At 43.3% G+C, this 26,510-nt stretch overlaps 1 protein-coding gene across 14 annotated transcripts in view; it reads right to left on the reverse strand.

The window, feature by feature from the left end:
• Positions 1 to 18,654: 18,654 nt before the first annotated feature.
• LOC137244078 (major facilitator superfamily domain-containing protein 6) overlaps positions 18,655 to 26,510 on the reverse strand; it is a 113,973-nt gene continuing 106,117 nt past the window's right edge. For all 14 annotated transcript variants that reach the window (XM_067772594.1, XM_067772602.1, XM_067772596.1 and 11 more), the window contains one exon: positions 18,655 to 20,154. In XM_067772594.1, the coding sequence (XP_067628695.1) occupies positions 18,874 to 20,154 (1,281 nt within the window). In that variant the 3' untranslated portion in view covers positions 18,655 to 18,873. The remainder of the gene's footprint in view (positions 20,155 to 26,510) is intronic.

A 26,510-nucleotide genomic window follows, 5' to 3' on the forward strand; every position in this document is an offset into this window, starting at 1 on the left:
TTTGATAAGTGTTTTAATTGCCGTCTTCCAATGAGTTTTACAGCTCCGGCTAACGCTCAATACTCACGGGAATGCTCTGGATCATTGAGAGATTTGAGAAACAGATGTCGTGAAATTTTCGCACACGTGAAATGTGATAGGCAGATACCGCCGTTGTTTTTCATTTAACTTATACCAGGCATGCTTAACGAACGAAACGATATCATTTCGTTACGATAATCAACGTTAATAAACGAAACGAAGTCATTTCGTTTCGTTTATTAACGTTAAGAACGCCAAATTAACGTTAATTTGACGATCTTAACGTTAATAAACGAAACGAAGTGACTTCGTTTCGTTTATTAACGTTGATTATCGTAACGAAATGATATCGTTTCGTTCGTTAAGCATGCCTGACTTATACGGCGAAAGGCTAAGCGGCGACATCTATTTTTGAAAAAGTAGGTATATTAAAGGCAGCGTTGCCAAAATAAATGGAAGTAATTAAAAAATTATCTGGCTCACAAATTGAACCAGACTTCTATCTGGATTTAAAAAAAAAATAAATGTAAGGCGCGATAACCTCCGAAGAGATCTAAGGCCGAGCTTCTCTTCCAATTTGCGTCGTGCTCCTCTTGATTTTCCCTACAAATTGGCCGGACGGGACCTACATGTTTTATGCCGACTCCGAACGGCATCTGCAATGCAGATGAGTTTTCACTGAGAGCTTTTCATTTCTTCTAATTGAAAAATCTTATTTCTAAAACTTTGATGTTGCTTTGCCTGGGAGTTGAACACAGGGCATACGGTATGATAGGCGGAGCACGCTACCCATCACACCACGGTGGCCTCAAAATAATAAATCGTTGTTGTTGCATTTACATGCAAAATTATTTATCTGGATCAGGATTTTGCCACCGGATGATCGCAAATAAGTACGATATGAGCAAAGCTGCAGTTACCCACGAACGTACATACAAAAAACGTGACATCTGACACGATCTAACTTAAGGGCCCATTACTCATACTTAGCATAGACTTGACTTTACTTGAGAACTGTCACTTACAGTTCTGTTAAATGAACATTGCATGTTACTGATTACTCAAAACTTGGCAACACTTAACTTGACTTAGAAGTCTGTTGAATTTTGATTTCTATGTAAGTTCTAAGTGACGTTTACATTTCGAGATGCCATTTGTTTGTTTCCATTTCATTTTGACATTTTGTCATACAAATTGACATTTATTTAAAAATAAATTTCAAAGCTGATTATGATGCCAGATTGTATGCGCTAAGTGGAGTATAATCGTGACTAAGTTGCCAAGTTTACGCCAAGTCAAGTAAAGTCTATGCTAAGTATCAGTAATGGGCCCTTTATGAATGTGCAATGTAAACGAAGACTCACCGACGTTCAACGCACGTACTTACGTAGCCCAGAACGCAGAAATCAAAACAATTTTGATTTTTTCCGCAAGAACGTGTCAGCTGATCGCTCTCTCACTAGACAGAGTAGCCTAGTAAACTTTTGCGCGCTAAGTTTTGACCGTTTGCAGTTTTATGCAAAAACACCTATTTAAAGTTTGAAATATTGTGGAAATAATTCGAAATAATTATTTAAAAGTGCAGATTATAAACATGTCATCTATTTATACTTATTTAATATTAATTCCATCCTTTTACAACATCAAAAATTAAAATAGAAAACGTTGATGTTTCCATAAGCATGCATTCAAACAGGTAACATGGCAACATTTATTCGTTCCCACTACGGTCATAAATTTTGCTAAAACGTGTGTACGTACGGCATACGTATGGTATTTGACATTTTGTAAGGACCACTCCGAACTAATGCAGGGAAAAAACTGCCCCAAATCGCCGAACCAAATTCAAGATTTGTGGAAAGATTTATATATTTTATTTTATTATATATACCCGTGTATATTTTATTGTTAACCCGTTCAATTTTCACTACAATTCTGTTTTGCGCATAAAATGTGCGTGGTTACATCGATGTTACCACCTATTTTAGTGGGTAAACAATTATCCGGCTACTTTCGTGGGCAGAATACCAAAAGGGTGCAAAAGTTGCCACACGAAGAAAGTAGCCGTGGTGAAGAAAGTTGTTACCACATTAGAATCGGGCTGTTAGTGTGACATTAGCCACTTGACTTTTGCGGGGACAATAACAATTTCATTAAAAACAAGCTACCAGAGTGAAAAATGTTACGAGTTTTTCTAATTTTGATGGATTTCATATTAACGGATACGACTAAATTACTTTCATAGTTATCTATATTGTGACGAATATTAGTGACACTAAGTGATACTCACATCACTAGTCTGATGCTAAGTAAATGAAGCCACAATAACAATAAAGCAGGCAGTCATTTGCATCTACATAAACGAATCAATCATTATGTCTACATATATGTACGTACACGCAGCGGAGAGAGACGCACACACACATGCATATATCTGAGATACTCCCGAAAGTATGCAATCATTTGTGCAAGTATCACTCACATATACACGCGCATGGGCTTTGCGAGAAACTATAAAATAGGGCATCTGTAGTTATAGCTGAGAAATTAATAGCTTGTAAACGAGAAGTAAGTTCTAGAAATAGAAACGCCTAGAAGTATGCGAACGAGAAATCACAGAGTATAAAATGAGGTAAAGCTAAGAATCAGTAATTAGTTTGATTTAAGCACGCTATCTGTCGAGATGTAGTAGTATTGTGAAGTACTTGAATAAAGGCGATTTTGCATTATTGAATAGTGGAGCTATTTATTCAAGAGTATAGTGATTCGAATGTTAATAGAAGGTTGCAAATAAGAGGAATTTCCCAAAATTCGTTACAATATATATACAAATCAAATTTTTTGTGTGTGTGTGTTCGCTATGGAAACCTATTTCCCAAACCCCAATCATCACCAAATTTTGGCTATAGGTTCCCTCGATCAACACGAAGGTTTTAGGCTAAAAATCATATATAAAAGGGGCGTGGCACCTCCCATACAAATGGAATCTTTGGTACTGCATAACTCTGAAGGTATACATGCTAGAACATTGAAATTCAGTAAGGAGTTAGATGAGGTCATCCCTAACACCATCAAGAAAATGTGGAATTGGGGAAAAGAGGGCGTGGCACCTTCCTTACAAATGGGATTTTTCAGAACTATGGCTGCCGTACAAACTTAGGTTATTTTAACACCTAAAGTTTGACTGCATTGTTGATTTTGGCTGTTATTCCTTTTGGACGTTTAGTAATCTGCCGCCGTTATAAAAATTTGTTAGCTTCAGCCTATCTACATCTTTTATATATATTGTAAAGATTTTAGTGAAATTCCGCTTATTTGCAACCTTCTGCTTACGTTCGTATCGCTAAACTGTTGAATAAAACACTCCAATATTCTTACAAAATGATCTTTATTAGACTACTTTAAGAGTACTTCGCAACTGATAGCGTGCGAACTGAATACTGACTACTCAGCTTTCGCTGCTTTTATAGTCTGTGCCCAAATATCTAGACGTTTCTTCTGCTAGAATTTTCTACTTGGTTACCAACTATACGCATCGCGTGTGAATCTTTAGTTTATAGCCTCTCGCATAGCCATATGCGCATGTACATATATGTGAGTACTACTTCAACTGATGACCGTGTGTGACCTGTGTGTGAGTTATCTCTTCGTTGCCTTGTATGTATGTGGGTAAATGATGATTCATGTGTTTATGTAGATTGCTTTAATGATTTTGTTGTTGTGCATTTACTTAGTACCAGCTTAGAGATGGTAATATTCGTCACACTGCCTCCACTTAAGTCTGATCGTCCCGATCAGACATATTTTACGGTCTACACGCTGCCACTACACAACGTTGATTCGTTTTATAACTTTGTATGGGCCTTCCCAATTAAATTGCAATTTCGAAGACAACCCTTTTTTTCGTTGTGGGTTGTATAACAGCACCAAATCTTCTTCCTGAAAACCTTCCGAATTAATTGCTTTATCGAATCTGGCTTTCATCTTGTCACTCATAATCTTTGTTCGTTGCCTTACAAGATCGTGTATTTCTCTCAGCTCTTCTTCCAAGACACCAGTGGACTTCTGAAAATTTCTCTCCGCATCGGCATCTATACCAAACTTCAAATCAGCTGGTAGTGGAAGGTCATTGCCAAAAATTACCTTTGCGTGAGTTTGGCCCGTCGTCTCATGCACTGCCGATCTGTAAGCCATCAAGAATAATGATATATGTGTATCCCACTCCTTATGGTACTTGTCTACTACTTTCCTTAAATGCTCCTTCAAGGTTCTATTGAAACGGTCCACCATACCATTGGACTGAGGATGGAATGCAGTTGTCCGTGTTTTTCGAATGCCCAACTTTTTATACATTTCTTGAAACACAGCTGATTCAAAATTCCTGCCTTGGTCAGAATGTATCTAACCCCATTGGTACACCATACCTTGCAACCCAATCGTTTGTAACCACTTCTGCTACTGTTTCCGTTTCTTGGTTTGGGATTGAGTATACCTCTGGCCATTTACTGAAATAATCCATAACCACTAGCACGTATTTGCTTCCGCGGTTGCTAGTAGGAAATGGGCCTGCGAAATCCATGGCGATCCTTTCAAATGGTGCACCTGAAATATACTGCTTCATCTGGCCATGACTTCGGGTTTTGGGCCCTTTCGCTCTGCTGCAAACCTCGCTGTTCGCAATCCACTCGGTGACCGACTGACGGCAACCAACCCAAAGGAATCTCTGCTTAATTTTCTCGAGCGTCTTCGTGATTCCAAGATGACATCCGCTTGGACTATTATGCAGCTCGCTGAGTACGTCAGGAATCCTTTTTCTGGGAACAACTACCAGTTTTTCTTGCGTTGACCATCCTCACTCTCCCATACTCGATACAAGCAACGGGATATCAATTCTTAACTGTCCCACTGTGCCCAATATGATTTGGCAATGGGACTCTCTGCTGACATCTCCCTATTTGGTTCTTGTTGTTGTAGCAGTGCTTCGCGCCATCCAATAGGTGCGGCCGATCACAAATTGTCATCATTGTCCTCTAACGGGAGTCCAAGGAAACTTGCTGTTTCAACAGGGGTGGACCATAATGAGAGGGGTGTTAGAGGCGTTGGTTCCACATTACAATTAAAGAGATGGTTGGTATCATGTGGGGACACATTGCAAGCGGGGCATACATTTTGTATGTCGGGGTTGATTCTGGATAGGTAAGAGTTTAACCTGTTACAGTATCCAGATCGAAGTTGAGATAGAGTGACTCGTGTTTCCCTGGGTAGGGTGCGTTCCTCTTCCGCAAGTTTTGGGTACTGTTTTTTGAGTACTGGATTCACTGGGCAATTCCCGGCATAAAGGTTCGGCGCCTGTTTGTGGAGTTCACTGAGGACCTGCTTGTGTTTTTTGGCTTCATACGGTGGAGTTCTCAGGTGCCGTATTTCCTCATAATGCTTACGGAGATGACTCCTTGAGCCCCTAGGCGGTGTTAGGTCATCAATCAGATACCTGTTGGGATGCCCAGGTTTCTGGGTATTCAACAGGAACTGTTTGGTTAGCATCTCACATCTCTCCCTGATGGGGAGTATTCGCGTCTCATTATAGATGGTGCTCTGGGGACATAAGAAGACATCCCGTTGCGATTCTGAGAGCAGTATTTTGGCAGGTCTGTAGCTTCTTCCAGTGAGTAGTTTTAAGGGTTGGCGGCCATATAGGGGACGCGTAGCATGCAATCGGCTGGCTAATTGCTTTTATCTTTTCCCCAAGTACTGCCAGCAAGATATTTGAGGATTTTATTACGGCTCTGGATTTTCGGTACAATTGCGCCTGCATGCTCACCAAAATGTAGATCCTGAGCAAACGTCACACCCAAGATTTTGGGGTGTGGGACAGTCGGTAGCGTTGTGCCATCGACGTGGATGTTCAAAATGGTCGACATTTGGGACGTCCAAGTTGTAAATAAGGTCTCCGATGATTTATTCGGCGAGAATGCCATGTTTCACGAGGCGAAAAACTGGAGAGATCAGGGAGGTAGCCGCTTATTCTGTTGCAAAGCTCATCGATCTGTGGGCCTGGGCCTGTGGTCATTATTGTGCAGTCATCGGCGTAAGAAACGATAGTAACTCCTTCCGGCTGCGAAGGTAGTTTTGATATGTAGAAATTAAACAAAAGTGGGGATAGGACACTACCCTGTTGCACCCCTTGTTTAATTCTTCTTGGCTTTGATGTTTCGTTTCTGAATTGCACCGATGCCTGCCGACCACCCAGATAATTTGCGGTCCTCCTTTTAAGACATGGGGGAAGGGTAGACCCTTCCAAGTCTTGCAGTATCGTGCCATGGTTGACCGTATCAAAAGCTTTTGATAGGTCTAGCGCAACAAGTACTGCTCTATGGTGGGGCTTCTGATTTAAACCACAATTTAACTGGGTGCTAATGGCATTAGCGCGGTGGTGGTGCTATGGAGTTTCCTAAAGCCATCCTGATGACAGGTTAGCTGCAAATTTGCTTTGAAGTAGGGGAACAAAATGGCTTCAAGCGTCTTGGCTACTGGCGATAGGAGAGATATCGGGCGATGTGACTCTCCTATGTTAGCTGGTTTTCCAGGATTTAGTAGCGGGACCACCTTGGCTATTTTCCATTTTTCGGGAATGACAAAGGTGGAAAGAGACAGGTTGAAGACATCCGCTAAATATTTGAAACCCTCTTTCCCTAGGCTTTTAAGCATCGGCATGGCTATGCCGTCTGGGCCCATTACTTTGGATGGTTTAGCATGACCGATAGCATCCTCAACCTCTTTGTCGGTGATGGTAATCGGAGACGCGCTGAATTTATGCTTATGTGCGTGTCTGTTGGCCCTCCGTCTCTCTTTGTGGACCGTAGAATGCATTATATATTGTCGGCAGAAAGCGCTCGCGCATTTTTTCGCATCCGACAGCACTTTATCGCCAAAGGCGATGGAAATTTTGTCATTGTGCTTAAATGGATTCGATAGGGACTTTACGGTGGACCAAAGTTTACCTACACCGGCAGAGAGGTTAAAACCGCTTAGGTGCTCCTCCCATTTCGCCCGCTTGTGTTCATCCACAAGCAATCTGATGCGTTGGTTTATATCCCTTATTTGGGGGTCGCCGGGATCGAGCTGTCTTATAAGGTCACGTTCTCTCGCTAAATTTGCGGCCTCCGCCGGAAAATGAGGCCGAATTTCGGGAATTCTACCGGCGGGAATAAAGCGAGCCGAGACGGATTCAATGACCTTGCGGAAAGCACGCTCCCCTTGGCGAGCATCAGTCGGGATTGGGAGGGCAGCAAAGCGGTTGTCAGTAAAGAATTTGTATTCGTCCCACTTTCCTTTTTTAAAGTTTATGAAAGTGCGTTTTTCTGTGACAATGAAGTCGGCGGTACGCTCGAGCGAAATAAGTATAGGCAGATGCTCGGGTGCCAATGTTACCATCGGCTGCCAGTTGACGCAGTTTACGAGTCCTGCGCTCACGATAGATATATCCGGCGAACTGTGACAGCTACCTATCATACGTGTGGGGGCATCTCCGTTTATTGTGCGGAACGTCGTTTCTTCTACTTGTTCTGCCAATATCTCACCCATACTGTCTGACTGCAAGTTTGAATGCCATAGATCGTGTTGGGCATTGAAGTCGCCTAAAATAATGCGATTATGCCAGTGAGTAAGGCGCTGATGTTAGGGCGGTATCCACTGGGCAACAGGTGGCAGGACGGATGTAGATGTTGCTGATTTCTAGGTTTGCATCGCCTGACCGGACAGATAAGCCTTGACGTTCTAAGACACTGTCCCTGCGGCCGATGTCGGGATCAAATAAATGATATTGCACTGAGTGGTGTAAGATAAACGCGAGGCGCCTCCATTTCCGCTCTCACGATATTTTCTGTGGACATCATACCCAGAACAGGTCTGCAGAGTAGATCTTGCTGTGAGTTTAGTCTCTTGAATCGCGGCGATGCGGATGTTGTGCCGCTTCATGAAATCGACTATTTCCGTGATCTTACCAGTTAATCCATTACAGTTTAACTGTAGGATTCTGAAATGCAACGGGGGAGACGTCGTCACTCTAGGAGTAAGTGACGGGTGACTACGCCTGGGTTGTGAGAGGCTAGGGCGCAATTGCTGTTGTGGCCCTGGGACTGTTCGCCCTTGGGTAAGCATTGGGGTACCCGGTGTATTTGGGTTTTCGAAGACCAGAAAATCTAGGAAAGTGGCACCGACCAAAGCAGGAGCTGCATTGGGCGGATGTCGCAAACATATATATTCTGTGCTGGCAAACGGTGCAAACGGGGGTAGGGACTAAGAGTCTGTTTCACTGACCTACACGATTGCTGCCGCAAAAGAGGGGGGAAGAAGACTGGGGCAGGGGCTGATACTCGGCATTGCTCAAGCCCAGAAAAAGCTGTCCGATGCAACCATCCCTTACACGAGACACACTGAACTGAGTATGACCGTCCTAAAAAGATTCTTTTCAGGCAGATGCAGCAAAACTATTTCTCAGGACCGGGGTCAGGAGACGGACCCGGATTGGGTTCGATACCTTCCCGGATCAAGAGAACATGGAGCAGTCCCGCTGCAAGGAGCTGCTGGGAGGATGACAATTTATGGGAGGGACGCAACAAATTAAATGGGGTTACACTGATATGACAGTCCTTGGTGGGGAAAAATCCCGTGTCGCTCCGGTACATAGAACCGACTGCCTTGGGAAGCGCTCTCTCTATTTGGTCGAGCCGTTGCATAATATGTGACATATCAGTATCTTCTAGCTGACACTTCCTTAGTTGTTCCTTGTCCCATTCATCCGTATATGTTATAGTCATTAGCCGGACATCTATAATGTGTTCTTTAGCCTCGGCCTTTGAACAGTGCTTGCATTCCAAACTACATGATCTTCGTGACATTGCATCAGCATTTCCATGGGTACTACCTTTTCGATGCTCAATGGAAAAGTCATAGCTTTGCAGTCTTTCCGCTTTTGTCTTTTCGGCTCTGTGGACGTGCAGTGTCATCCTCAGTTCAACTGCAATAATTTTGAACTTTTTCGGTTGAGCTGGAAATTAAGATAGGCCTAAAGGTTGGCTTCTGTGCTCTATGCTGGCTTTTTTGCGGAGTTGGGAGATGCAATGCTTCCCTTACCTGGAGTTAGGGTGGTTTTTTGCACTCCTAACAGGAAGCAGTGAAAATTGAAAACTGGCGTGGGGCCAAATAAAGACCAAACGTTTTTTATATACGTAAAATAGTGAAAAAAGACATTGCTACAAGCCGCATATTGGATTCTAAAATACATAACTGATTTTGTGCCTGGCGTGGGGCCAAAAAAATAACCAAAAAATTAACATTTCGGCAAATAGCGGAATTATATAACGAAGCTACTGTGAATAACGGAGCTTTGTGAATAACGGGAAAACAAGTGAAATGAAACGACAAATTGACTTTGAATAAAATTGAGATAACCTGGCATTTTAGGGGCTCTTTTAAGCGCCTTGCCATTCGACGCTTGCGAATGCAGTGTCAATTAAAAAAAAAAATAGCTTTGCAGTCGCTCGATCCACCGTGCCAATTGTCCTTCTGGATTACGGAACTGCAAGAACGATTTTAACGCTGCGTGATCTGTCCTGACGCGGAATCGCTGCCCGTAGCGGTACTTGTGAAAATGTTTAATGAACTCTACCAATGCCAACAGCTCTCTCCGTGAAACGCAGTAGTTCCTCTCTGGTTTTCCAATTGATCGGCTGTAATAGGCAACTACCTTCTCCTGTCCAGCGACCAGTTGTGATAAAACGCCTCCTATAGCATATCCACTCGCATCGGTATCTAGAATAAATGTTGCTCCTGGAATCGGATATGTCAACATTGGGGCAGTGCACAAACGCTCTTTCACTGTTTGGAAAGCCACTTCTTGGTCCTTCTTCCATTCAAAAGCTTTATTTTTTCCTGTAAGCTCGTGGGGGCTATAGGCTACGCTGGCAAAATTTGATACAAATGGGCGGTAATATGTGCACAGCCCAAGCACACTTCTTAACTCATGAAGATTCTGTGGTATTGGCCAATCCTTTACTGCTTCTATCTTTTCATTCGCGGTGCAGATTCCCTCAGTTGTTACTTTATGACCCAAGTAACTAACTTGCTTCTTGAACAGAGAACACTTTTTGGAACTAAGTTTCAGACCAGCACCAGCTATTCTTTGAAAAACCTCCTCCAAGTTCTTCAAAGTTCTTTCCCAATACGATGATGTCGTCCAGGTACACCAAGCATGTTTTCCAATGTAGTCCTTTCAGTACCTGATCCATGAGTCTTTCAAAAGTAGCTGGTGCATTACATAGTCCAAAAGGCATCACTGTAAATTGCCAAAGACCATCACCGACACTGAAGGATGTTTTCTCTTTGTCTTCCTCCTTCACTTCCACTTGCCAGTAGCCGGTTTTCAAGTCCAGTGTGGAAACTGTAAATTGCCAAAGACCATCACCGACATTTAAGGCTGTTTTCTCTTTGTCTTCCTCCTTCACTTCCACTTGCCAGTAGCCGGTTTTCAAGTCCGGTGTGGAAGCTGTAAATTGCCAAAGACCATCACCGACACTGAAGGCTGTTTTCTCTTTGTCTTCCTCCTTCACTTCCACTTGTCAGTAGCCGGTTTTCAAGTCCAGTGTGGAAAACCATTTCGTACCGGATAACGAGTCCACAGTATCGTCAATCCTTGGCATTGGGTAGATATCCTTTTTCGTGATGTCGTTCAGCTTGTGGTAGTCCACGCAAAACCTCATTGTTCCATTCTTCTTCTTCACAAGTACCACCGGCGAGCTCCATGGATTTCGATTACGCCGCTGTCGCTTCCCATTCGCCAGTGGAACACTACTCGCATCTCTAGTGTCAATTTGATGTTTCACTACTTTGATGCGCCTGGTTTGGAACCATCCTGGTCAAAAATGTTGGCGTACTTTAGGAGCAGTTGTTTTGCCTTACCTTGATAGTCTTCCTCTAGTCCCTCCGTCCATGCTATGATGTCATCTGAATGATCAATATTGCTAGCTGAAACGTCTTCCTGGTGCTGTTAACAATTGATTACTACTTCAGCCTCTTGTCATCTTCCCAAAATAGCTCCTCTGGTCAGTTTGAGTGGTGACTTGAAGTCATTGAGTTTCCTTACCGGGATAGGTCCATCTTGTTTTGTTATAGCCAGGGTTTTTCCTACAAGTACGTTCGCTGTTGATTTGTTTGCTGAAACAACCCACAATTTGTTTGTCCCAAAATCTCCATCAACCTTTGCCCAGATGACTGCTTCTGATTTTGGTGGTATTTGCTCACTCTCTTCCACCAGCACTCGTTTCCTATATCGCATCGTCTTGCTTTGCATATCGATCTTGTCGCCTTGGTCGATTAAGAAGTCCCCTCCAATTATGATTTTATCAACAATATCTGCCACTATAAAATTGTGTAGTACCGTGACGTTCCCAATTTCTACTTCACATGCTACTCTCCAATTACCTGGGTGTTCTCTCTCGTGGCTGTACGTAATCTTGCTAAAAGCATGGTATTATCTTTTTGTTGACTAAATCTGATCGAACGATGGAATGAGATGCACCCGTAATCTCTAATTTGCTCATCTCCTTCAGCTCTGCGTTTACGGCCACCCACAGTGCTGGAACTGTCAGGGTTGGTAGTGCAATAACGTGCAATGTGTCCTGGCTTTCCACATTTAAAGCATTTGACGGCACCATCGTTTTTCTGCTGCGTTTCTTTTAAGGCTTACAAAATTGTGTCTACCCAGTATGGCCTTTCCACTTCCACGCGATGAGCTTTGTATGTGGGCTTACTTAAAAGTGAAGCTGTTTCCTAAGTCAGTACATGGGATACCGTTTCAGCAAATGTCAGCTTTGGGTTTGCGTATGTCGCTCGCTTCGTTTCCACGTCCCGTATGCCATTTATAAAACTCTGGATTTTTACCCTCTCGGTGTATTCCACGGTTGCGTCCGCATTTGCGATATCAGCCAATCTTTCAATCTCCGACGCAAACTCCTGCAAAGTGTCGTTAGCTTTTTGGAACCGGTTTTGCAATTCTATTTGGTAAATCACTTTCCTGTGTTCATTTCCGTACCGTCGTTTTACAGCAGCTATCAATGCTTCATAACTGTTACGTTCGTAATCTGGGATGGTCTGTAAGATCTCAGCAGCTGGTCCTTTTAAAGCCACGAACAATGCAGCAACTTTATCTTCGGCATTCCAGTTGTTCGCTGCTGACGTCCTCTCAAATTGGAGCTTAAATACCTGGAAAGGAACAGAACCATCAAACGTTGAAGATTTTACCTTCAGAGTAGGCGTTGAAGCGATTGGACAGTTCAACTGTAACTCCTGAATACGATCTTTTAAAGCATCTATCTCGGCCTCCATTTTATCTTGTCGACCACTGAACCCTTCCTGAAACTGCGTTAGTTTTTCTTCCATACGCGCTTCCAGTTGTGCAGAGATCTGCGATGATACCTGCGCTGAAATTTGTGCCGACATTTCTGATATACGTGCCTCTTGTGCTTCAATTTTAGATGTTATTTCTGACGACATCTCTGAGATACGTGTCTCCTGTGATTCCAGTTGGGATGATATTTGCGACGACATTTCTGAAATACGCGTTTCTTGTACTTCAATCTTGGATGTTATACGGTTCTCCTGTGAGTCTAGTTGTGTTTCCATCTTGGATGTTACTGCCGACGTTTGTGCAGATATTGCAGCTAATATCATGTTCAAGTCTGTGTTCGCCATTGTCTGCGGTGTTTCATTTTTCTCCTCCAAGTTTGTTGTCTCATCGCCATAAAGATGAAAGACATACTCTTCCACGTTAATTCATTCTGATTCCATTGCCTCTCGTAGTCGTGCTTGAAGTTCGATCTTATTGCCGGTTGTATTCAATCCACGGTTCTCCAACTCCTTTTGCAGTTGCTGGATCCTTAATTCACTTAACTTCGCCATGTCCAAATTGTATTCGAAATCTTCAGAATTTATTCAACAATTCCTCTTCTGGCACCAATTGTATCGATTTTAGTGAAATTCGGCTTATTTGCAACCTTCTGCTTACGTTCGTATCGCTAAACTGTTGAATAAAACACTCCAATATTCTATATTACAAAATGGTCTTTATTAGACTACTTTAAGAGTACTTCGCAATTAAACTTCACTTCGCAACTGATAGCGTGCTTAGATTAAACTGCTTACTGACTACTCAGCTTTCGCTGCTTTTATAGTCTGTGCCCAAATGTCTAGACGTTTCTTCTGCTAGAATTTTCTACTTGGTTACCAACTATACGCGCCGCGTGTGTATCTTTAGTTTATAGCCTCTCGCATAGCCATATGCGCGTATTATAGATCTCACCTTCGCTGGCAGCGAAATAGCAAGACGAGCAAAATGGTCAATAAGCAACGTCTACACACACAGCGACCATAAAGCTATTAGCGTAGATCTGCTCGAAACTCCACGAACGGTAGCAGGAAGACATCGACAAAGTAGGAAATGGAAACAGCACCTTTTCGACCCACAAATATTTGACATTATCTGGAAAGACGCCATAGTACGAGAATCGCATGCGGGACACCAGTCGGTTCAAATCACTAAGTTGCTATGTATGGCATGTGATGCTGCCATGCCCAGAAGTCGCGGAAAAGCACAGCGCACTCCGATATATTGGTGGAATGAGGAAATTGCGGAAGAGCGTAGAAAATGTCACAAAGCACGAAGAATAGCGGAGAGGGCACGCTCATCACCACGATATGCGGAGCTACAAAGCACCTATGTCGCACAAAGAAAGGCACTTAAAAATGCCATAAAAAAGAGCAAGAAGTTATGCTTTAGGGAACTGCTGGATAATGTCGACCTAGATCCTTGAGGATCAGCCTACAGAACTGTGATGGCCAAAGTTAAAGGACCGATATCACAGAAACCTACGTGCCCGATACTGGTGAATATTATTGTTGAAACACTTTTCACGGCGCAAGATCGCTGGACTTATCCAAGCGAGGATCTAGAAAGTACGGAAATTCCGCAACTTACAGAGCAAGAGGTGCTGGACGCTGCAAAAAGAGTTGCTGATAACAAATCCCCAGGACCCGACGAAGTTCCAAACATAGCCCTTAAAGCCGCGATCACAACTAGGGCTACATTATTTGCTGATCTTTTTAATGCCTGTATGCAAGAAGGCGTGCTCCCTCGCCCGTGGAAACGACAAAGACTTGTCCTATTGCTGAAACGTGGTAAACAGCCGGACCAACCATCCTCATATAGTCCACTTTGTATGCTGGATTCCCTAGGGAAGATTTTCGAGCGTATAATTAGTGAGCGCCTACAGCTGACTCTAGAAAGACCAGGTGGCTTATCGAATAGTCAATATGGATTTCGCAAATCAAGATCCACCGTATATGCAATACAAACAGTCGTCAATATAGCTAGAGAAGCTATCTGTGGATGCCAAAATAAAAGGAAGTTCTGTGCACTGATTATGTTGGACATCAAGAATGCTTTTAACACTGCGAACTGGATGCAGATAATGGCAGCGCTGCAAAGCTTCGGCACTCCAGCTTACTTACGCAGAATTATAGGTAGCTATCTTAAAGGCAGAGTACTTCTTTTTGACACGGATCAAGGAGCAAAAGAGTACAAAATCACAGGAGGCGTCCCAGAGGGATCTGTTCTCGGTCCAACGCTTTGGAATGTAATGTATGACGGGGTGCTAAAGATTGATCTACCAGAAAACACGCAAATTGTGGGATATGCTGATGATATTGCAGTGGTAGTAGTGGCCAAGAAACTGGACCTGCTTCAAGCATTATGTAATGACGCCGTAGCAAGAATAAAGGAATGGCTGACCAATACGAGACTGGAGTTGGCTAGCCAAAAGACGTAAGTGGTATTAGTAAGCTCCAAACGGTCGGCGAAAGAGTTAGTCTTAACTGTCGGGGATCATCAAATCACCTCAAAGGATTCCGTAAAATACTTAGGAGTGCACATTGACTCTAAGTTAACTTTCAAAGAGCACTTCAGAGCGGTGGGGGAGAAAATTACCAAAGTTAATGGATCACTTATGCGAATAATGCCTAACATTGGTGGTCCGAGCGAAGCTACACGTCAGCTATTGTCCACAGTAACCAGCTCAATAATACTATACGCAGCACCAGTATGGTATGGATCTAAACAGACCCATCAAAAATATATATTAGCAGCGTACCGACTTGCTTCTTTAAGAATAGCAAGTGCTTATCGGACGGTGTCCGACGACGCGATCTTGGTTCTAACCCGGAAAATCCCAGTGGACTTACTGGCAAGCGAAATGGCCGATCTGTATAACACTAATATCGAGCGACCATCTGAAGAAGACAAGAAAAGAGCAAGGACACAAACAATAGCTAAGTGGCAAGAAGAGTGGACATGGCGGTTTCAAAGAGTATTTATGGAAGCGTAGGATAGAGGAAGATCCTCATTGCCCAATGTGTACCACGGAGTTAGAAAACGCAGTACACGTCATGTTCTACTGCCCCCGTTTCCACGAAGAAAGACTCACCTTGCATGGAGTCTTTGGGGAGGAACATACCACGAGAAATTTAGTATCACATATGTGCAACAGGAAAGAGTGCTGGACTGCAGTGAGCAAAATGGCATTTATAGTAATGACGCGCCTGATGGATGCTGAGAGGGAGCGCAGAGAAATGCGCATGCGAAGCAGTGGCGATTAAATGGACACTCAGAGCAAATAGCGGGAACCTGGACGCAGGGACAACAGTAGGCTCTTAAAAAATGAGAAATATGGAACGCCACCCTGAAGTAATGCGAAAGTGGTGCCGGGGTCGGCGACAGTTCCAGAACGGGGCTGTTTTTTAGTCTACGGATACACGGTTGCTGCGACGGCAGCAATTATGGTGCATTAGGCATTTTTCAGCCTCCCCGCAAAAAAAAAAAAAAAAAAAAAAGCCATATGCGCGTGTACATATATGTAAGTACTTCTTCAACTGATGACTGTGTGTGATCTGTGTGAATTATCTCTTCGTTGCCTTGTATGTATGTGGGTAAATGATGATTAATGTGTTTATGTAGCTTGCTTTAATGTTTTTGTTGTTGTGCATTTACTTAGTACCAGCTTAGAGATGGTAATATTCGTCACAATATCTTAATATATAAAAAAGACGCGTCACAACATTTTAGGTCGCGATGGACTCCTAAACTACTGAACCGATTTTGAATTTGTTTTTCACCCCGTGTGTAGTTTGATCTAACTTGAGAGATAGGGTAGGTTATATCTCAGTTTATAGTCGCAATATTATTTTATTACAAATTTTTTTATTTGTTTATACGTAATAATAAAATGTTACGTATAAGCAGTTGCACTCATATTTTGAGGTAGTGCGGATATACTTACCACCCTCTGGGGCAAGCAATAAGGGATCCAGAAGAATGAGAAGAAATTGAGAGAAGAGAAAAGAGAGAAGGAGATTGAGAAAGAGATAGAATGAGACGAAGATGGAGATAGATGAAGCGAAAAAGACGGAGGGAGAAGTGAATAAAAGGATTAGGAAAAAGTTAAGAGGGAGGAGGGCAGAGTCAGACGGAAAAAGCATATTAAAATGTATGCAGATTGGCCAAATTTAGGGCAGGACAACGTCTGCCGGGTCTTCTAGTGTATAATATAAAAATCAAATTCTGTGTGTGTGTATGTTCGCTATGGAAACGTATTTCCAAAACTTCAAACATCACCAAATTTTGGCTATAGGTTCCTTCGATCAACACGACGGTTTTAGGCTAAAAATAATTTCGATTTATAAAAGGGGCGTGGCACTTCCCATACAAATGGAATTTTTGGTACTGCATAACTCTGAAGGTATACATGCCAGAACATTGGATTTTTCAGAACTATGGCTGCCGTACAAACTTAGGTTTTTTTAACACCTAAAGTTTGACTGCATTGTTAAGTTTGGCTGTTATTCCTTTTGGACGTTCAGTAATCTGCCGCCGTTTAAAAAATTTGCTAGCTTCAGTCTATCTACATCTACATGTCCGTTTGTGTGAGGCTTATGGAATCAAAAACTATCCGGTCGATTTTGTTCAAACGTTCACATAAGTTGCGTATACCTCACGCGGTGGTTTGCACATAGGTTTGGTTGCGATCGACGCGCAGGGTCTCGAGATATAGGCCAAAACGTGGACCCGGGTACACCTAGAATGTGTTTATAGAATATGGATATCAAATAAAAGCTGTTGATGAGTGCTTTAGTAGAGGGTAGTTTTCATATCCCTGAGTGACAAGGGTCTCGAGATATAGGCCAACACGTGGACCCGTGTACCCCTAGAATGTGTTTATAGAATATGGATATCAAATGAAAGCTGTTGATGAGTGCTTTATTAGAGGGTAATTTTCATACCCCTGTGTGACTCGGGTCTCGAGATATAGGCCAAAACGTGGACCCGGGTACCCCTAAAATGTTTTTATAGAATATGGATATCAAATGAAAGCTGTTGATGAATACTTTAGTAGAGGGTAATTTTCATACCCCTGGATGACTAGGGTCTCAAGATATAGGCCAAAACGTGGACCCGGGTACGCCTAGAATGTGTTTGTAGAATATGGATAACAATTGTGTCTGTGTCGACTTTAATCCAAATAAATAAATAATGAACTGTACAGCTGTATTAGTTTTGAGTGTTCGATTGCTGCTATCCTTAAGGAAATACTCTCACGTCTGGCATGATATTTTTCAAAGATTTTTCAATAAGATGTCAATTATATTTCAATATTAATTTTAACAAATTTTTATTTTTGATCATTATCAGCTTTCATTTGATACCCATATTGTATAAACACATTCTAGGGGTGTCCGGGTCCACGTTTTGGCCTATATCTCGAGACCCTAGTCATCAATAGGTATGAAAACTACCCTGTACTCAAACACTCCTGCACAGCTTTCATTTGATATCCATATTGTATAAACATATTCTAGGGGTGTCCGGGTCCACGTTTTGGCCTATATCTCGAGACCCTAGTCACCCAGGGGTACGAAAAATACCCAGTATCAAAGTACTCATAAACATCTTCCATTTAATACCCATATTGTACAAACACATCCCAGGATTACCCAGGTCCACGTTTTGATCTCAAGACCCTAGCCAGAACGGGATAAAAAGTATCCTAAGAAGAACATTATAAAATTACATTTTTCATTATCAATTTGTATTTTCTCAATATAAACTCATATTTCTCATTATCAATTTATATTTTCTCAATATAAACTTGCATTCTCTCATTATAAACTTGAAAAGGTGTAGTATAGGTACAATTTTTAATCCAAATTGTGTGGAATACTTAAAGGTGCGCTTCAAGAGCTAAGGGACATTGGACTGCTTCAAAATACTAGTATGTACCTATTGGTGTATAAAGGAATAGCAAAAAAAGCAATGCTTAGTGAAATTCAGAAACAGGTCCTAGCAAGAGACCTTGAGAAATTTCGACCCTGATACCAGCTATTACTATAGTCTGCCACTGTCCTGTTTCAAGTTAATTGAAGCGCATTATCTACAGCTGGGGAGTGGTCGTCATTCTGTGATTCAGACAGATATACCCAAATTACTTAGCTCTCCTGCTTCGGCCGAACTAACCTACTAAATAAAACCAATTTTTCAAGGAGCTCACTTACATATACATATATGTAAATGCTTTATAAGACAATAAAATTATTATACATACACATATACATGTGTATATACATAGTTTCTTGTTAACAAATGTTGATAAAATAGTTAATAATACAGCAAATACATATCACTTAAAAAAGGAAATCGTTAAGTAAACTAAAAAAATTAATCACAATAAGATATGATTTCAACAGTCTTAATCACGTCTTATTTTGTTCCGTCACAGCCATTTGACTAATAGTTACTTGTTCCTTGGGCACTTCATAGCCACCGCTCTTTGGTAAATATTGTTTCTTACGCGAACGAGGTCGTACCAACATGTGAAGAACACAAGCCGTAAACGCACCGACTGCAAAATAGAAGAAACTGCGTCGCCCACCGTAATGTTGAAACACCAAACCACCAACCAACGATCCAATCGAAAAGCCAAGACCGTCGTCCATACCGGCCATCAGACCTTGTACGGTCGCCGATGTGCCAGGTGGTGCTACTGCCGATGCATAGGCAACAATACAAGTGTAGCAAAGTGCGTAGGTACTACCCTGGAAGAATAGTTCCACACCAACTAAGTACCAAGGATTTGGTATCCACGAAATAAGTCCCAAACGTAACGCATAGAAGAAGAAGCACATACTTATGCAGTGTACATAACCGAGCTTCTTAATAATTTTACCGCTGTAAAAAAAGAATGGCACTTCACCGGCAAGACATTCAGCAGCAACAACACAGCCTTCAATCAATTTAATTTGATGCATATAACCAGTTTCAGCAGCGACCTCCTCGAGATGCCAAAACATGAAGTAAATGATGAACGAATCGATTATACCGGCAATTGTGGCAAATAAAAGAAAAATGGCGATCGCTGGATGAGTAACTAGATGCCATACGTCCTTGAATATGGAGTCTGATGATGAGAGTTTTGGTAACTTGAGTTTAGAAACGCTTAACAAATCCAGGCCGCTAAATACGAGCATGACAACAAGCGCTGGTGTAAAACTCTTGAGTGCTTCTGTTGTCCAAAGATTGACTGCAATCCCAGCAAGCAATGCAGTAGTACCAAAGCCGATGGTTCCCCATACACGTTGTGCGCCATACTTTCCCTCTCCCGACTCGCCAAGCATATCAAAGCATATTGCATCCGAGATAGAATTAACCACATTGAATCCGATCGTTCCCAAGCACAAAAATATAACAAACAACCAAAATGTAGGACTTGAATAAATGCAATCCGTTTTTAAATCCGGCGCAAAATGGCACAAAGCTGTTTTTGAAGCTGAGATGTTTGAGCTGGCAAAATCAACAGATGTAGTTGTACACATATGGGACTCGAGGGGAGACTCAACGTTGCTTGTTAAGTTTAGTTGTATCATGGGTACCTGTGACCCAGCTGTAAAGTACGCGACGAAAGATGTGGAGTTGTTGAGATTGAAAGAGCAACGAGCAGGGCGAGACGTCGCGCAGAGAGCAGATTTGGTTAATATCTAAAAAGATAAAAAGTACTTATTTGAAATTAAATGTGTTATTACATACAAGACGGCCGGTGCTTATATGTGCACCAACACATTAACAAAAAAGTTTAGCAATGCAAGAAAAACGCAAAAAAGTAGTACAGCATGATCCTCCATCATGATCATGCAAATAGACCCCTGATTGACACCGTGGGGTTGAGTCTTCCATTGCCAGGTACTCACGTTAAATCATATTGAATAATATATGTAGTTCTAGCCTTTACCCGCGGCCCCGTCGGCAAGGAGGAAATGAAATAAGCAGGCTAATCAAGTTATCTGTTTAAAAGTTTTTTTCTGTCTAATGCATTTAATTTTTGTAATTGAGTAAAAAAAAAAAGATCTAAATGAGCTGATAACCCGATAGGATCCCCAAATGATCCCGAAATTATCCAGAAAAATCCACGAAATGACCACGACGATATCGCGGTCGGATCCCGAAAACCATCCAGAAATGCCCCGGAAGGTTCTTCAAAAGTTCCCGGAATAGTCCCAATAAACCCGAAATGACAACGACACGATTCTAGACTTATCCAGAGAACCACACAGAAATGATCCCCGAAGGGTACCAAAATGATCCCGAAATAGTCCCGGAAGAGTTCCGAAATGACCCTGACGGGCTCCCGGAAGGATTTCAAAAACCATCCAGAAATGATGCTCAAAGGGTCCCCAAATGATCCCATATCAGTAGAGAAAAAGTCCCGAAATGACGAATCCTGAAAACCATCCAGAAATGATGCCGCAAGGTACCACAATTGATCCCGAAAAAGTCCTGAAACTACCACTACGGGATCCCGGAGGACTCCCAAAAACTATCCAGAAATGATGCCGGAAAGGTCGCCAAATGATCCCGTATCAGTTGAGAAAAAGTCTCGAAATGACCCCAACGGGATCCCGAAAACCATCTAGAAACGACACCGGAAGGTACCCCAAATGATACCGAAATAATCCCGAAATGCCCTGATGGGATCCCGAACGGATCCCGAAAACCATCTAGAAATGATGCCGAAGGGGTCCCCAAATGATCCCGTATTAGTCGAGAAAAAGTTCCGAAATGACCCCGACGGGTTCCCGAAAACCATCTAGAAATGATGCCGGAAAATACCCCAAATGATCCCGAAATAGTCCCGAAATTACCCCGTCGGGATCCCGGACGGATCCCGAAAACCATCCAGAAATGATGCCGAAGGGGTCCCCAAATGATCCCAAAATAGTCCCGAATAAGTCCCGAAATGACCCCGATGGAATCCCGGACGGATCCCGAAGAAATGATGCCGGAAGGTACACCAAATAATCCCCTAATAGACCCGCAATACCGAAAGGGTCCCCTACTGATCCCGTATTAGCCGAGAACAATTCCCGAAATGACACCGACGGGATCCCGGTCGAATGCCGAAAACCTTCAAGAAATGATGCCGGAAGGGACCCAAAATGATCCCGAAAATATCTTGAAATGACCCCGACGGGATGCCGGACGGATCCCGAAAACCATCTAGAAATTATGCCGGAAAATACCCCAAATTAACCCGAAAGAGGCGCTAAAAAGTCACTAAATTACCTCGATGGGTTTCCGTACAGATACCGAAAACTATCCAGAAATTATACCGGAATGACCCTGACGGGATCCCGGACGGATCCCAGAAACCATCCAGAAGTGATGCCGGAAGGGTCCCCAAATGATCCCGTAACAGCTGAGAATAAGTCTCGAAATGACCAAGACGGGATCCCGAAAACCATCTATAAATGATGCCGGAAGGTACCCCAAATGATCTCGAAATAGTCCCGAAATGACCCCTACGGGATCCCAGACGGATCCCGAAAACTATGCAGAAATAATGCCGGAAAGATCCCCAAATGATCCCCTAATAGTCCCGAAATGACTATGATGGGATCCAGGACGCATCCCGAAAACCATCCAGAAATGATGCCGAAAGGATCCCCAAATGATCCTGTATTAATCGAGTAAAAGTCCCGAATGACCCTGACGGGATCCCGGTTGGATCCCGAAAACCATCTAGGAACGATGCCGGAAAATACCCCAAATGATACCGAAACAGTCCCGAAAAAGTCCCGAAATTACCCCGACGGGATCCCGAACGGATCACGAAAACTATCCAGAAATGATGTCGGAAAGGTCCCCAATTGATCCCCTAATAGTCCCGAAATGCCCCTGATGGGATCCCGGACGTATCCCGAAAACCATCCAGAAATGCTGCTGAAAGGGCCCCCAAATGATCCCGTATTAGTCGATAAAAATTCCAGAGATGACCCCGACGGGATCCCGGTTGGATCCCGAAAACCATCTAGAAATGATGCCGGATATACCCCAAATTATCCCGAAATAGTCCCGAAAAAGTCCCCAAATGACCCCGTCGGGATCCCGGACGAATCCGGAAACTATCCAGAAATGATGCTGGAAAGGTCCCAAAATGATCCCCTAATAGTCCCGAAATAACCCTGAGGGGATCCCGGACTGATCCCGAAGACAATCCAGAAATGATGCCGAAAGGGTCCCCAAATGATCCCGAAATAGGCCCGAAAAAGTACCGAAATTACCTCGATGGGTTCCCGTACAGATACCGAAAACTATCCAGAAATGATACCGGAAAGGTCCTCAAATGATCCCCCTAATAGTCCCGAAATGACCCGAACGGTTCCCAGAAATGATGCCGAAAGGGTCCCCAAATGATTCCGTATCAGTTGAGAAAAAGTTTCGAAATGACCTCGACGGGATCCCGAAAACCATCTAGAAATGATGCCGGAAGGTACCCAAAATTATCCCAAAATGACCCCTACAGGATCCCGGACGGATCCCGAAAACTATGCAGAAATGATGCCGGAAAGGTCCCCAAATGATCCCCTAATAGTACCGAAATGACCCTAATGGGATCCCGGACGCATCCCGAAAATCATCCAGAAATGATGCCGAAAGGGTCCCCAAATGATCCCGTATTAGTCGAGAAAAAGTTCCGAATGACCCCGACGGGATCCCGGTTGGATCCCGAAAACCATGTAGAAATGATGCCGGAAGATACCCCAAATGATTCCGAAATAGTCCCGAAAAATTCCCGAAATGACCCCGACGGAATCCCGGACGGATCCCGAATACCATCTAGAAATTAACACCAAATAATCCCCTAATAGTCCCGAAATGACCCTGACGGGATACCGGACGGATCCCGAAAACCGTCCACAAATGATACCGAAAGAGTCCCCTAATGATCCCGTATTAGTCGAGAAAAATTCCCGAAATGACCCCGAAGGGATCCCGAACGAATGCCGAAAACCATACAGAAATGATGCCGGAAAGACCCCCAAATGATCCCCTGATAGTCCCGAAATTACCCTGATGGGATCCCGGACGGATCCCGAAAACCGTCCAGAAATAATGCAGGAAAGGTCCTCAAAAGATCCCCTAATAGTCCCAAAATGACCCTGACGGAAACTATCTAGAAATGATGCCGGAAAGGTTCCCTAATGATCCCCAAATAGTCCCGGAATGACCCTGAAGGGCTCCCGGGATCCCGAAAACTATCCAGAAATGATGGCGAGGGGTCCCCAAATGACCCGTATTAGTCGCGAAAAAGTCCCAGAAATGATGCCGAAAGGGTTCCCAAATGATCAAGTATTAGTCGCGAAGAAGTCCCGAAATGACCCCGACGGGATCCCGGACGGATCCCGAAAACCATCCAGAAATGATGCTGGAAGAGCTCCCAAATGATCCCGAAAAAGTACCCAAATGACCCCGACGAGATCCCGGACGGATCCCGAAAACCATCCAGAAATGATGTCGAAAGGATCCACAAATGATCCCGTATTTGTCGCGAAAAAGTCTCGAAATGACCCCGACGGGATGCCGGACGAATCCCGAAGACCATCCAGAAATGATGCCTAAAGGGATCCAAAATAATCACGAAAAGTCCCGTAATGATCGCGGAAACCATCAAGAATTTATCTCTCGAAGGTACGTAAATGATCCCGAAAGTACCCCGACGGGATCCCGGACAGATGCCGAAAACCATCCAGAAATGATGCCGGAAGGGTCCCCAAATGATCGCGAAATAGTCCCGAAATGATTCCCGAATAGTCCCGAAAATGTCCCAAAATAACCCCGACGGGATCCCGGACGGATCCCGAAAACTATACAGAAATGATCCCGGAAGGGTCCCAAAATGATCCCGAAATAGTCCCGAAATTACCCCGGCGGGATCCCGTACCGATCCCGAAAACCAACCAGAAATGATCCGTGAAGGGTCTCGATATGACCATTACGGGATTACAAATAAGGTGAAGCTAATTATAAAACCATGTTAATAAGGCAGCAGGCGCATTGGAGCGAACGAAAAGTTACTTTGAAACATACAGGTAAAGCTAATAAAAGCGTGCTAATAAAAACAATTGAAGGAGGGCAGATGGCGGGAGTAGAAGGAGAGGACCACTGATCGTTCCTCCAAAATTGTCTAGATCTCGATCTGTATGTGCCAGATACCAAAAACTATTGATTTAGGAGAAAATTTATATTGATTTATAACAATTTATAGATCACCCTAATCCAGATTTCCAGCGATTAAGATACTCCCCCATGGTCTTAAGATCCTTTGCCGGATATTGTTCCTGTATTTTCCGGAAACTAGCGTCATGAAAGCACAGCCCGACTATCTCGAAAACGATTTATTATGCACACGTTGAAACTCCTTGGTCTGTGGATTTTAGTCACCTCTTACGACTACATGTGCATACCGCAGGAGTATTCTAAGCCTCTTGACCGCGCTGGATTTATCGATCCTAACTATGAATATGTGGTCGCGGTGGTGTGATGGTATCGTGCTCCGCCTACCACACCGAAGATCCTGGGCTCACGCCACGGGCAAAGTTTGGCAAGCACTCCGAGTGTATTTCTGCCATGAAAAGCTTCTCAGTGAAAACTCATCTGCCTTACAGCTGCCGTTTGGAGTCGGCATAAAACAAGTAGGTCCCGTCCTGTCAGTTTGTAGGAAAAATTAAAAGGAGCACGACGTAAATTGGAAGATAGAAGCTCGGCCTAAAATCTCTTCGGAGGTTATTGCGCCTTGTACTATGTTGAGATAGGCCATTTTTTTGAAATATGTATCTAAGAAAGAGATGAAAGCGAATTGTAACTGTCAACTGGCGGAATATGGTCAGTGCAATTCCGAGGCCCCGTACTTAGAGAAGTTTTCATCCATTTATTAGAATACAACAATAATTTCTTTACTCTGCTATCTCAAATGAATTTCCTAACCCCCTTTCCATTTTTTTCAAAAAAAATCTAAGATAGGGAATTCTTGAATTTTTCGATCCATACCTCGGCTGCGCGAGATTTGCTGCTTTGTAAGACATACACATTCTCTACTGTGTGCACAAGCGTTTCGTATTTCGGAGTCTCATGCAATACCCAGAGTACGGACTCCGTTTTTCCCAGCGCCCTCTTTTATTATGGATATGTCGCGCCCCCAGTGGGTTAGGGGGCTTAAAATATACCCGCGGTAGGTATGCCTTTCGCAGGAGGCGACTAAAATACCAAATTCATTTAAGGGGTTGTGTAGCGCAACCCTCTCAAGGGGTTGCCGGCGCAATATATAGCTGCCCCAACCCAATTGTAAACCTCGCCTACCCGTGGCGTGTTTCATTAACAGCCGAGGATCTGGCGACCCTGAACTCCTGCTGAATCTAGGGGGTGGGAGGGCGGTATGGCCTAGAAAGTTCCATGTGGGCATACCAAATCGTTCCCGAGATGGTCGGGCTAGTACCTTTATGGTGCTTGTTACCGGAACATAACGGATCTGCATCCGGCAAAAGACCATCAGCATAGATAACACTCCCCAAGGGCCTCGGGGAGTGTCCTTATCGCAATAACAACAACATGGATATGTCGCAGTTCTAAGAGATCCTTCATCAGTCTTGTCATTGGTGTGCCAAATTTCAATCTCGCTAAGGTTTTTATCCAGAGAAATGTGGACCCACGTAGGCTGAAAGTGTGAGTGTACAGTTAGGGTAAAATACGGTAGCATCTATTGCGACATCGCAACCCATTTTCGGCTATCTTATACATGCCAAAAAATATTATTTTTAAGTGAAGTGCTGTGGTTTTAATCGTTGGAGACCTTCGGCAGACTCTTATCGAGCAATGCCCCGAAGCTTGCCAGAAGGTAGACATTGCAACAAACAATCGGGCTAAATTATATGTCATTGAGGAGTCCGCGATCTTCGAATGAAACCTTGTAAAGGTAAGATGAGCATATCACAACAAAAACTCTTAAAAAAGGAATGAATTCAAATGAAGCATAGTTATTGAGCAAGTTTCAGGTAAGTTG

The sequence above is a fragment of the Eurosta solidaginis genome, chromosome 3 (genome assembly GCF_040869045.1).
Source record: "Eurosta solidaginis isolate ZX-2024a chromosome 3, ASM4086904v1, whole genome shotgun sequence".
Classification (NCBI taxonomy): Eukaryota; Metazoa; Arthropoda; class Insecta; order Diptera; family Tephritidae; genus Eurosta; species Eurosta solidaginis.